The sequence below is a fragment of the Salvelinus fontinalis genome, chromosome 13 (genome assembly GCF_029448725.1).
Source record: "Salvelinus fontinalis isolate EN_2023a chromosome 13, ASM2944872v1, whole genome shotgun sequence".
Taxonomy (NCBI): Eukaryota; Metazoa; Chordata; class Actinopteri; order Salmoniformes; family Salmonidae; genus Salvelinus; species Salvelinus fontinalis.
In genome coordinates this window covers 6,158,296-6,172,587 of record NC_074677.1, presented here as the reverse complement: position 1 = coordinate 6,172,587, position 14,292 = coordinate 6,158,296, and the positions used below count along the sequence as shown (strand labels likewise).

Here is a 14,292-nt window from a genome sequence, read left to right as displayed (position 1 = left end):
TAGATATCCATATCCTTGGTCTCCAGTCCCGACGGAGAGTACAGACGTCCCCGGGGCGGCGTGGTGCTTTGGAGACGGTCATTCCCTCAGTCATAGGGTCGGTGCCGGCAGAAGCGACATGGCCCTGGCCTTGCTGAACACCTCCCGGAGGTTCTGGTACTCCGCGGGAATGGCGGAGAGGTCCGGGGCACCTTCCGAGCCCCCAGGAAGACGTCCTGGGGCAGGTTGTGCTGACTTCAGGCACTGGGCGTGGCAGAACGGGCTCCAGCCCATGATGGCACCAGTAGACCAGTTAATGAAGGGATTCTGTCATTGGAGCCAGAAGAATCCCAACACCCCGGTAACACCACAGACATCATCGATATCATATCACTCAAAACAACACGTTCATAATTGTGCTACATTACTCAGATCACATCGTACTAAATTAGAACAGACAACAGATAGTATTAGGATTTTTCTTTATTCAATGTTTTACATGGGATACAGCTTTCCAAATAAGGATTTTCCAGCAACAGTCAGAGGATGGTGAAAACATGAAAAAAGAATGAATAGAATGTAATTCTATTTCAATGAGTGGAATAGCCAGATGTGTTGTTTCTGTGCTGTACTACTAGCCTGGTCCCAGATCAGTTTCTGTAGTCTTTACAACTCCAAAAGTCACTGTCAACAAAATGATCTGGGATCAGAGTGCATTGGAGTGCATTAGTGTGTGTGTGTGTGTGTGTGTGTGTGTGTGTGTGTGTGTGTGTGTGTGTGTGTGTGTGTGTGTGTGTGTGTGTGTGTGTGTGTGTGTGTGTGTGTGTGTGTGTGTGTGTGTGTGTGGACGAATACTAACTAACATATGCATCTGCTCTCTTTCAGCACCTCTCAATCTTACTGTATCACCTAATAACCATAGTAACAACTACAGTAACAACTACAGTAATAAATACAATAAAAACCACAGTAACAACTACAGTAACAACTACAGTAATAAATACAATAAAAACCACAGTAACAACTACAGTAACAACTACAGTAATAAATACAATAAAAACTACAGTAACAACCACAGTAGCAACTACAGTAATAAATACAATAAAAACTACAGTGTGTGTGTGTGTGTGTGTGTGGAGTTTCTTCACTTCTCTTCTTCCTCATTGTCATGTTCGTCAGGGTGGTGCCCTTTGTCTCTTCCCTTCCTCATCATCATGTCGTCAGGGTTTTGGTCTTGCTGCTGCCCATGGTGACAGGAATGGAGATCTCTGCAGCCTTGATGGCCTGCTTGTTCAGAGGAGCCTCCACGGTCAGAATTCCCTCAGAGGACAGGGTGGACGTCACCTTCTCAGCGTCGGCCATAGAGGGCAGGCTGGAGCAGGAAGGAGAAGAGACCACAGTTCATGGATGCAATCCTTTCCTGGAGACAGACAGCACTTTTATCTCTCGATATATCTTTATCTTATCTTATTGGTCTGATACTTTATTCAGATTTCCTGGTGTCTAAACTCGAGGGGAAACAGCACAGTCAGGATATCGTGCAACACCTGATACATTGGGAAGCTGTTGCCGATGGCTTATGCTCCAGGAGGAGTAAGAGGACTCAAGGAAGGAAGGAAGGTTACTATTTGGATGCTGTCTATAAAATAATTAATTGAGACATATTTTGATAATTTTCTTTAATGTAATTCAGATCAAATCAAATTGTATTTGTCTCATGCGCCGAATACAAACAGGTGTACCACCTTACCGTGAAATGCTGACTTACAAGCCCTTAACTTAACCAACAATGCAGTTTTAAGAAAAGTAGAGTTAAGAAAATATTTACTAAATGAACTAAAGTGATAATAAAAAATAAAGTAAAAAAAGTAACACAATAAAGTAACAATAACGATGCTATATACAAGGGGTACAGGTTAGTAATGAGGCTATATACAAGGGGTACAGGTTAGTAATGAGGTTATATACAAGGGGTACAGGTTAGTAATGAGGCTATATACAAGGGGCACAGGTTAGTAATGAGGCTATATACAGTGGGGCAAAAAAGTATTTAGTCAGCCACCAATTGTGCAAGTTCTCCCACTTAAAAAGATGAGAGAGGCCTGTAATTTTGACAGACAAAATGAGAAAGAAAATCCAGAAAATTACATTGTAGGATTTTTAATGAATTTATTTGCAAATTATGGTGGAAAATAAGTATTTGGTCAATAACAAAAGTTTATCTCAATACTTTGTTATATACCCTTTGTTGGCAATGACAGAGGTCAAACGTTTTCTGTAAGTCTTCACAAGGTTTTCACACACTGTTGCTGGTATTTTGGCCCATTCCTCCATGCAGATCTCCTCTAGAGCAGTGAAGTTTTGGGGCTGTTGCTGGGCAACACGGACTTTCAACTCCCTCCAAAGATTTTCTATGGGGTTGAGATCTGGAGACTGGCTAGGCCACTCCAGGACCTTGAAATGCTTCTTACGAAGCCACTCCTTCGTTGCCCAGGCGGTGTGTTTGGGATCATTGTCATGCTGAAAGACCCAGCCACGTTTCATCTTCAATGCCCTTGCTGATGGAAGGAGGTTTTCACTCAAAATCTCACGATACATGGCCCCATTCATTCTTTCCTTTACACGGATCAGTCGTCCTGGTCCCTTTGCAGAAAAACAGCCCCAAAGCATGATGTTTCCACCCCCATGCTTCACAGTAGGTATGGTGTTCTTTGGACGCAACTCAGCATTCTTTGTCCTCCAAACACGACGAGTTGAGTTTTTACCAAAAAGTTATATTTTGGTTTCATCTGACCATATGACATTCTCCCAATCTTCTTCCGGATCATCCAAATGCTCTCTAGCAAACTTCAGACGGGCCTGGACATGTACTGGCTTAAGCAGGGGGACACGTCTGGCACTGCAGGATTTGAGTCCCTGGCGGCGTAGTGTGTTACTGATGTTAGGCTTTGTTACTTTGGTCCCAGCTCTCTGCAGGTCATTCACTAGGTCCCCCCGTGTGGTTCTGGGATTTTTGCTCACCGTTCTTGTGATCATTTTGACCCCACGGGGTGAGATCTTGCGTGGAGCCCCAGATCGAGGGAGATTATCAGTGGTCTTGTATGTCTTCCATTTCCTAATAATTGCTCCCACAGTTGATTTCTTCAAACCAAGCTGCTTACCTATTGCAGATTCAGTCTTCCCAGCCTGGTGCAGGTCTACAATTTTGTTTCTGGTGTCCTTTGACAGCTCTTTGGTCTTGGCCATAGTGGAGTTTGGAGTGTGACTGTTTGAGGTTGTGGACAGGGGTCTTTTATACTGATAACAAGTTCAAACAGGTGCCATTAATACAGGTAACCAGTGGAGGACAGAGGAGCCACTTAAAGAAGAAGTTACAGGTCTGTGAGAGCCAGAAATCTTGCTTGTTTGTAGGTGACCAAATTCTTATTTTCCACCATAATTTGCAAATAAATTAATTAAAAATCCTACAATGTGATTTTCTGGATTTCTTTTCTCATTTTGTCTGTTATAGTTGACGTGTACCTATGACGAAAATTACAGGCCTCTGTCATCTTTTTAAGTGGGAGAACTTGCACAATTGGTGGCTGACTAAATACTTTTTTGCCCCACTGTACAAGGGGTACAACATTTTATTTAATCAGAAGCCACTGCCAGATTTCTTGTTTGGGCTGTGCTCAGAGTATCCTGCCTTGGCAAATCACACTGTTAAGACACTGATGCCCTTTGCAACCACATACCTATGTGAGAGTGGATTCTCGTCCCTCACTAGCATGAAAACTAAATACAGGCACAGACTGTGTGTGGAAAATGATTTAAGACTGAGACTCTCTCCAATACAACCCAACATTGCAGAGTTATGTGCATCCTTTCAAGCACACCCTTCTCATTAACCTGTGGTGAGTTATTCACCATTTTAAATGAACAAATAAGGTTTTATATGTAAGATGGCTAAATAAAGAGCAAAATTATTGATTATTATTATATTATTATTTGAGCCATGGTCCTACACGAGCTCTTTGTCACTTCCCACGAGCCGGGTTGTGACAAAAACTCACACTCATTCTTATGTTTAATAAATGTATTGTGTAGTGGGTGTGTGGCAGACTTACAATGGTTGCAAAACACAACATTTGAGAGTGCTCTGACCCTGGTGCTGGAGGGGGTATGCAGCTGGAGGTTGATTGTTTGAAGGGGTATGGGACAATAAAAAGTTTGGGAACAACTGGTCTAGGGTATCCGGGATGATGCTGTTGATGTGAGCCTTGACCAGCAATTTCAAAGCACTTCATGGCTACTGACGTGAGTGCTACAGGGCAGTTGTCATTTAGGCAGGTCACCTTCCCTTTCTTGGGCACAGGGACTATGGTGGTTTGCTTGAAACATGTAGGTTTTACAGACTGGGTCGGGGAGAGGTTGAAAATGTCAGTGAAGACACTTGCCAGTTGGTCCGCGCATGCTATGAGGACATGTCCTGGTAATCCGTCTGGCTCCACGGCTTGTGAATGTTGACCTGTTCAAAGGTCATGCTCACATTGGCTACAGAGAGCGTGATCACATAGTCGTCCGAAACAGCTGGTGCTCTCATTCATGCTTCAGTGTTGCTTGCCTTAACGCGAGCATAGAAGTGATTTAACTCGTCTGGTAGGGTCGCGTCACTGGGCAGCTCGCGGCTGGGTTTCCTTTGTTGTCCGTAATAGTTTGCAAGCCCTGCCACATCCGACGAGTGTCAGAGCCGGTGTAGTAAGATTCAATCTTAGTCCTGAATTGACGCTTTGCCTGTCTGAATAGACAATCCCATAGTGGGATTTCTTATAAGCGTCCGGATTAGTGTCCCATTCTTTGAAAGCGGCAAATCTAGCCTTTCGCTCGGTGCGGATGTTGCCTCTAATCCATGGCTTTTGGTTGGGATTTGTACGTATGGTCACTGTGGGGACGATAACATCATTGCACTTATTGATGAAGCCAGTGACTGAGGCGATGTCATTGACATGTCATTGACCACCACGTCATCTGACCACTTCCATAACGAGCGAGTCATTGGTACTTCCTGCTTTAGTTTTTGCTTGTAAGTAGAAATCAGGAGGATAAAATTACTGTCACATTTTCCAAATGGAGGGCTTTGATAGAACCTTAATTTATTATAAGCTTTCCAGCCTGCCAGTGGAGTAGCGTTGACTCCAAGTTAATGGTACTGTAGGTGTAGTGTTGACTCCAGATTCATGGTAGGTGTAGTTTTGACTCCAGATTCATGGTACGTGTAGTTTTGACTCCAGATTCATGGTAGGTGTAGTTTTGACTCCAGATTCATGGTAGGTGTAGTGTTGACTCCAGATTCATGGTATGTGTAGTTTTGACTCCAGATTCATGGTATGTGTAGTGTTGACTCCAGATTCATGGTTTGTGTAGTTTTACTCCAGATTCATGGTAGGTGTAGTGTTGACTCCAGATTCATGGTATGTGTAGTGTTGACTCCAGATTCATGGTATGTGTAGTTTTGACTCCAGATTCATGGTATGTGTAGTTTTGACTCCAGATTCATGGTGTGTGTAGTGTTGACTCCAGATTCATGGTTTGTGTAGTTTTGACTCCAGATTCATGGTATGTGTAGTGTTGACTCCAGATTCATGGTATGTGTAGTGTTGACTCCATATTCATGGTATGTGTAGTTTTGACTCCAGATTCATGGTAGGTGTAGTTTTGACTCCAGATTCATGGTAGGTGTAGTTTTGACTCCAGATTCATGGTAGGTGTAGTGTTGACTCCAGATTCATGGTAGGTGTAGTGTTGACTCCAGATTCATGGTAGATGTAGTTTTTACTCCAGATTCATGGTAGGTGTAGTTTTTACTCCAGATTCATGGTATGTGTAGTTTTACTCCAGATTCATGGTAGGTGTAGTTTTGACTCCAGATTCATGGTATGTGTAGTTTTACTCCAGATTCATGGTAGGTGTAGTTTTTACTCCAGATTCATGGTATGTGTAGTGGTATGTGTAGTGTTGACTCCAGAGTCATGGTAGGTGTAGTGGTATGTGTAGTTTTACTCCAGATTCATGGTAGGTGTAGTTTTTACTCCAGATTCATGGTATGTGTAGTGGTATGTGTAGTTTTACTCCAGATTCATGGTAGGTGTAGTGTTGACTCCAGATTCATGGTATGTGTAGTGTTGACTCCAGATTCATGGTAGGTGTAGTGGTATGTTTAGTGTTGACTCCAGATTCATGGTAGGTGTAGTGGTATGTGTAGTGTTGACTCCAGATTCATGGTAGGTGTAGTGTTGACTCCAGATTCATGGTATGTGTAGTGTTGACTCCAGATTCATGGTAGGTGTAGTGGTATGTGTAGTGTTGACTCCAGATTCATGGTAGGTGTAGTGTTGACTCCAGATTCATGGTAGGTGTAGTGGTATGTGTAGTGTTGACTCCAGATTCATGGTAGGTGTAGTGTTGACTCCAGATTCATGGTATGTGTAGTGTTGACTCCAGATTCATGGTAGGTGTAGTGTTGACTCCAGATTCATGGTAGGTGTAGTGGTATGTTTAGTGTTGACTCCAGATTCATGGTAGGTGTAGTGTTGACTCCAGATTCATGGTATGTGTAGTGTTGACTCCAGATTCATGGTAGGTGTAGTGTTGACTCCAGATTCATGGTAGGTGTAGTGGTATGTGTAGTGTTGACTCCAGATTCATGGTAGGTGTAGTAGTATGTGTAGTGTTGACTCCAGATTCATGGTAGGTGTAGGGATATGTGTAGTGTTGACTCCAGATTCATGGTAGGTGTAGTGGTATGTGTAGTGTTGACTCCAGATTCATGGTAGGTGTAGTGGTATGTGTAGTGTTGACTCCAGATTCATGGTATGTGTAGTGGTATGTGTAGTGTTGACTCCAGATTCATGGTAGGTGTAGTGGACCCTGGATGGCGACAGAGTCTTGTGGAGCTATACTGTACCGGTGTTGCTTCGCTCAGCCTTCCACTACACTCAACCCTTTAGAGGCTGGACCAATCAAATGTCTACAGGCTTGAACAATCAACCGTCTACAGGCTTGACCACTCAACCCTTTAGAGGCTGGACCAATCAACCCCTCTGTAGGCTTGACCAATCAACTGTCTACAGGCTTGACCAATCAACCCCTCTGCAGGCTTGACCAATCAACTGTCTACAGGCTTGACCAATCAACCCCTCTGCAGTCTTGACCAATCAACTGTCTACAGGCTTGATGGATTTTAGTTGTTGACGAAATCAACGTTAAAAGGAGTCCGAGTCAACTTAATCTCTGAAACAAATGGGAGAGACATTATTATTTTGTCATTGACAGAGGCTCTACGCCATATTTTTTTATGATTCCTATTTCGTCATGGTAACACATTGTTACAACGCGTTATACAACAGTGGATTATTTATTTGTTGCACAGTCTTCCAGGTTCTTTGGCGAGCGTCCAGTTGTATTGCTGTTTATGAAACATTGACGTTGTGTTACTCACGTGTATTTCCTGGTGAAGCATCTGGACACGAATCCATGTTCGTCTTTCCTCTCCTCATGCTTGCCTGTGGTCACAGAACACACACACACACACACACACACACACACACACACACACACACACACACACACACACACACACACACACACACACACACACACACACACACACACACACACACACACACACACACACACACACACACACCAGGTTTAGCACTCTCTCACACACTGGGGACCGTAGTCACTTTATGTGCCACACCCAGCTCATCCAGTTTGTTAGAGTGAGATGCTGTTTGTTAGAGTGAGATGCTGTTTGTTTGAGTGAGATGCTGTTTGTTAGAGTGAGATGCTGTTTTTTAGAGTGAGATGCTGTTTGTTAGAGTGAGATGCTGTTTGTTAGAGTGAGATGCTGTTTGTTTGAGTGAGATGCTGTTTTTTAGAGTGAGATGCTGTTTGTTAGAGTGAGATGCTGTTTGTTAGAGTGAGATGCTGTTTGTTAGAGTGAGATGCTGTTTGTTAGAGTGAGATGCTGTTTGTTAGAGTGAGATGCTGTTTGTTTGAGTGAGATGCTGTTTGTTTGAGTGAGATGCTGTTTGTTAGAGTGAGATGCTGTTTTTTAGAGTGAGATGCTGTTTGTTAGAGTGAGATGCTGTTTGTTTGAGTGAGATGCTGTTTGTTAGAATGAGATGCTGTTTGTTAGAGTGAGATGCTGTTTGTTTGAGTGAGATGCTGTTTGTTTGAGTGAGATGCTGTTTGTTAGAGTGAGATGCTGTTTGTTAGAGTGAGATGCTGTTTGTTAGAGTGAGATGCTGTTTGTTAGAGTGAGATGCTGTTTGTTTGAGTGAGATGCTGTTTGTTTGAGTGAGATGCTGTTTGTTTGAGTGAGATGCTGTTTGTTAGAGTGAGATGCTGTTTGTTAGAGTGAGATGCTGTTTGTTTGAGTGAGATGCTGTTTGTTTGAGTGAGATGCTGTGTGTTAGAGTGAGATGCTGTGTGTTAGAGTGAGATGCTGTTTGTTTGAGTGAGATGCTGTTTTTTAGAGTGAGATGCTGTGTGTTAGAGTGAGATGCTGTTTGTTTGAGTGAGATGCTGTTTTTTAGAGTGAGATGCTGTTTGTTTGAGTGAGATGCTGTTTGTTTGAGTGAGATGCTGTTTGTTTGAGTGAGATGCTCTCTCTCTCTCTATGTGTTGCTGTTGCCCCTCTGTCTGAAAGTTCCCCTGATACTTCAATACTATCAGTAGTGAGCTACTGGTTCACTCTGTAGGAGGACCATCTGTTCTGTTTTACGAGGGGCTGAGAATAGAAGTCATGCCCCCCCTCCTCCCTCCTCCCCTGTCACCCCCCCCCCCCCCCCCCACCCCTCCCTGTCCCCCCCTCCTCCCTGTCGCCCTTGCCTGGTGGCGGTCCTGTTCATCCATGTCCACTTTGACACGTTCTCTAGCACGTTACATGTTAAATGGAGGCTCTAACTCAACTTCTTAAGGATCCGCCCCTTTTTAAAAAAAACAATTTTGTTGCCTAAAATGACATTGTTTTTGACTGGTTTTTAAACCAGATTCCTACATGCCAGGCCTGAAATTCTGCCCTGCTGTCTCACAGTATATCTGTTTGCTATGACGACAGCTGAGCTGCTAATAGGAGATTGCCACAGGGACCTGTCCCCTTTTCCCGCAGGACCACAACACTGAGGAGAGAGAGGACCTTTAAACAGGTATTCATCAACACTGGGGAGAGAAAGGACCTTTAAACAGGTATTCATCAACACTGAGGAGAGAGAGGACCTTTAAACAGGTATTCATCAACACCGAGGAGAGAGTGAAATGACCTTTAACCAGGGCCTTTACCCAGGGACTTTAACCAGGGACTTTACCCAGGGCCTTTACTCAGGGCCTTTACCCAGGGCCTTTACCCAGGGCCTTTACCCAGGGCCTTTAACCAGGGCCTTTAACCAGGGCCTTTACCCAGGGCCTTTAACCATGTATTTAACCAGGGCATTAAACCAGGGCATTTAACCAGGGCCTTCAACCAGGGCATTAAACCAGAGCCTTTAACCAGGGCCATTAACCAGGGCCTTTACCCAGGGCCTTTACACAGGGCCTTTACCCAGGGCCTTTACACAGGGCCTTAACCCAGGGCCTTTACCCAGGGCCTTAACCCAGGGCCTTTACCCAGGGCCTTAACCCAAGGCCTTTAACAAGGGCCTTTAACAAGGGCCTTTAACAAGGGCCTTTACCCAGGGCCTTTACCCAGGGCCTTAACCCAGGGCCTTTACCCAGGGCCTTTACCCAGGGCCTTTAACCAGGGCATTAAACAACACTGGCATTAAACAACACCAGAGCGACTTACAGTCGCTCTGGATAAGGGAGCCTACGAAGTGTAGAAGGAAGTGCACTCTGTTAGAGACAAAGTAGAGTCGCAATTCAACAGCTCAGACACAAGAGGTATGTGGCAGGGTCTACAGTCAATCACGGATTACAAAAAGAAAACCAGCCCCGTCACGGACCAGGATGTCTTGCTCCCAGACAGACTAAATAACTTTTTTGCTCGCTTTGAGGACAATACAGTGCCACTGACACGGCCCGCTACCAAAACCTGCGGGCTCTCCTTCACTGCAGCCAACGTGAGTAAAACATTTAAACGTGTTAACCCTCGCAAGGCTGCAGGCCCAGACGGCATTCCCAGCCGTGTCCTCAGAGCATGCGCAGACCAGCTGGCTGGTGTGTTTACGGACATATTCAACCAATCCTTATCCCAGTCTGCTGTTCCCACATGCTTCAAGAGGGCCACCATTGTTCCTGTTCCCAAGAAAGCTAAGGTAACTGAGCTAAACGACTACCGCCCCGTAGCACTCACTTCCGTCATCATGAAGTGCTTTGAGAGACTAGTCAAGGACCATATCACCTCCACCCTACCTGACACCCTAGACCCACTCCAATTTGCTTACCGACCCAATAGGTCCACAGACAACGCAATCGCAACCACACTGCACACTGCCCTAACCCATCTGGACAAGAAGAATACCTATGTGAGAATGCTGTTCATCGACTACAGCTCAGCATTTAACACCATAGTACCCTCCAAACTCGTCATCAAGCTCGACCCCGCCCTGTGCAACTGGGTACTGGACTTCCTGACGGGCCGCCCCCAGGTGGTGAGGGTAGGTAACAACATCTCCACCGCGCTGATCCTCAACACTGGGGCCCCACAAGGGTGCGTTCTGAGCCCTCTCCTGTACTCCCTGTTCACCCACGACTGCGTGGCCATGCACGCCTCCAACTCAATCATCAAGTTTGCGGACGACACTACAGTGGTAGGCTTGATTACCAACAACGACGAGACGGCCTACAGGGAGGAAGTGAGGGCCCTCGGAGTGTGGTGTCAGGAAAATAACCTCACACTCAACGTCAACAAAACAAAGGAGATGATTGTGGACTTCAGGAAACAGCAGAGGGAGCACCCCCCTATCGTGGACAGTAGTGGAGAGGGTAGTAAGTTTTAAGTTCCTCGGTGTACACATCACCGACAAACTGAATTGGTCCACCACACAGACAGCGTTGTGAAGAAGGCGCAGCAGCGCCTCTTCAACCTCAGGAGGCTGAAGAAATTCAGCTTGTCACCAAAAGCACTCACAAACTTTTACAGATGCACAATCGAGAGCATCCTGTCGGGCTGTATCACCGCCTGGTACGGCAACTGCTCTGCCCACAACCGTAAGGCTCTCCAGAGGGTAGTGAGGTCTGCACAACGCAGTGTAGGTGTCCTGGAGGGCAAACTACCTGCCCTCCAGGACACCTACACGACCCAATGTCACAGGAAGGCCATAAAGATCATCAAAGACAACAACTACCCGAGCCTCTGCCTGTTCACCCGCTATCATCCAGAAGGCGAGGTCAGTACAGGTGCATCAAAGCAGGGACCGAGAGACTGAAAAACAGCTTCTATCTCAAGGCCACCAGACTGTTAAACAGCCACCACTAACATTTAGTGGCCGCTGCCAACATACTGACTCAACTCCAGCCACTTTAATAATGGGAATTGATGGAAATGTATGTAAAAATGTATCACTAGCCACTTTAAACAATGCCACTTAATATAGTGTTTACATACCCTACATTACTCATCTCATATGTATATGTATATACTGTACTCTATATCATCTACTGCATCTTGCCATCTTTATGTAATACATGTATCACTAGCCACTTTAAACTACGCCACTTTATGTTTATATACCCTACATTACTCATCTCATATGTATATACTGTACTTTAAACCATCTACTGCATCTTGCCTTTGCCGTTCTGTACCATCCCTCATTCATATATCTTTATGTACATATTCTTTATCCCTTTACACTTGTTAGATTACTCGTTGGTTATTACTGCATTGTTGGAACTAGAAGCACAAGCATTTCGCTACACTCGCATTAACATCTGCTAGCCATGTGTATGTGACAAATAACAATTGATTTGATTTGAGAAAGAGACAGAGTCAGACAGAGTCAGACAGATACGGAGACAAACAGAGACAGAATGAGACAGAGACAGACTGACAGAGACAGACAGAGACAGACATAGACAGAGATAGAGAAAGAGACAGAGTCAGACTGACAGAGACAGACTGACAGAGACAGACAGAGACAGAGACAGACAGAGTCAGACAGACTGACAGAGACAGACAGAGACAGAATGACAGAGCTAGACAGAGATAGAGAAAGAGACAGAGTCAGACAGAGTCAGACAGAGCCAGAGACAAACAGAGACTGACAGAGACAGACAGAGACAGAGACAGACTGACAGAGACAGACAGAGACAGACTGACAGAGACAGACAGAGACAGACTGACAGAGACTGACAGAGACAGACAGAGGCAGACAGAGACAGACTGACAGAGACTGACAGAGACAGACAGAGACAGACAGAGACAGACAGACAGAGACTGACAGAGACTGACAGAGACTGACAGAGACAGACTGACAGAGATAGACAGAGACAGACTGACAGAGACAGACAGAGACAGACAGAGACAGACAGAGACAGACAGAGACAGACTGACAGAGACAGACAGAGGCAGACAGAGACAGACTGACAGAGACAGACAGAGACAGACTGACAGAGACTGACAGAGACTGACAGAGACTGACAGAGACAGACTGACAGAGACAGACAGAGACAGACTGACAGAGACAGACAGAGACAGACTGACAGAGACAGACAGAGACAGAGACAGACTGACAGAGACAGACAGAGACAGACTGACAGAGACAGACAGAGACAGACAGAGACAGACAGAGACAGACAGAGACAGACTGACAGAGACAGACAGAGGCAGACAGAGACAGACTGACAGAGACTGACAGAGACAGACAGAGACAGAATGACAGAGACAGACAGACAGAGACAGACTGACAGAGACAGACAGAGACAGACTGACAGCGACAGACAGAGACAGACTGACAGAGACAGACAGAGACAGACTGACAGAGACTGACAGAGACAGACAGAGACAGACAGAGACAGACTGACAGAGACAGACAGAGACAGACTGACAGAGACTGACAGAGACAGACAGAGACAGACAGAGACAGACTGACAGAGACAGACAGAGACAGACTGACAGAGACAGACAGAGACAGACTGACAGAGACTGACAGAGACAGACAGAGACAGACAGAGACAGACTGACAGAGACAGACAGAGACAGACTGACAGAGACAGACAGAGACAGACAGACAGTGACACAGCCAGAAACAGAGACACAGAGAGATCTCCAGATATGAGCTACTCACCAGTGATCTCCACCACGCCATCCTTGGTCTTGATCACCAGCTCCTCAGGGGAGAAGTGGTTGACGTCCAGAGTGACCTTCCAGGCCTCCTGGGTCTGCTTGATCTCAGACATGCCAGAGCTGAGCTGGCGAGAGAGGGCATGGGCGTACGATGCTGCCCCAGCCTGAGTCATCATGGGGGCCTGGGGCATCACCGCGGCCTGGGGCATCATGGCGGCCTGCATCATGGCACTATGCAGGGGGAACATTACAGGGCTCTGGGGCATCATGGAGGGTATGAATCCAGCAGCGGACATGTCAGGGCTAAGGGCAGATGGACGCATGTAGCCGGGCCAGTGGGTGCTGGGGAAGGTGGGGAACTCCTCAGGGAGGGCCGGCATGCCGAAGGCCTGGTCAAAGAGCCGGCTGCCCTGGTAACAGTCATGGAAGGGGTCCCAGCTGGGGGTGCGGAGCAGGCTGAAGGGGACACGTCTCTCTGTCATGGTTGATGGAGGAAGAGGAGTAGTACTGTACCAGTAGAAGAGCTGTGGTCTGGCTGACTGGCTGGCTGACTGTAGATGACTTTGGTTGGTCTCTCTCAAACTTCCAACGAAAGTTCTGTCTGCTCCTCGGCCGAAGGCTTTTATGCACACAGCAACCGCCCACCTCTCGTCAACACTGTCACTGGCCCTCCCTTCTCAACCCCTACGCCCCATCCCCCCCCACACACACACCTCCCTCAGCCAGATATTTATAGAAGGAACTAGAATGTCTATTCATGGCAGATGTAGCACTAGAATGGAATCTAAATCCAAGGACCTCCCATCGACCAATCGAACACAGCTACCCAGCACTCTGTTTCACCCCCTCCTTCCTTCCTTCCTTCCTTCCTTCCTTCCTTCCTTCCTTCCTTCCTTCCTTCCTTCCTTCCTTCCTTCCTTCCTTCCTTCCTTCCTTCCCTCCCTCCGTCCTTTGCTTCCTTCCTTCCTTCCCTCCCTCTCTTCCTTCCTTCCTTCCTTCCTCCTTCCTTCCCTCCCTCCCTCCCTCCCTCCCTCCCTTCCTTC

General features: G+C 46.1%; 1 protein-coding gene across 1 annotated transcript; it reads right to left on the bottom strand.

Moving 5' to 3' along the window:
* Positions 1–444: 444 nt before the first annotated feature.
* On the bottom strand, positions 445–13,885 carry LOC129867988 (heat shock protein beta-1-like). The gene is given in 4 exon segments (XM_055941526.1): positions 445–1,204; positions 1,207–1,351; positions 7,460–7,523; positions 13,251–13,885. Coding segments are annotated over 4 exon segments (771 nt in total). The 5' UTR covers positions 13,732–13,885; the 3' UTR covers positions 445–1,123.
* Between the last annotated feature and the right edge of the window lie 407 nt (positions 13,886–14,292).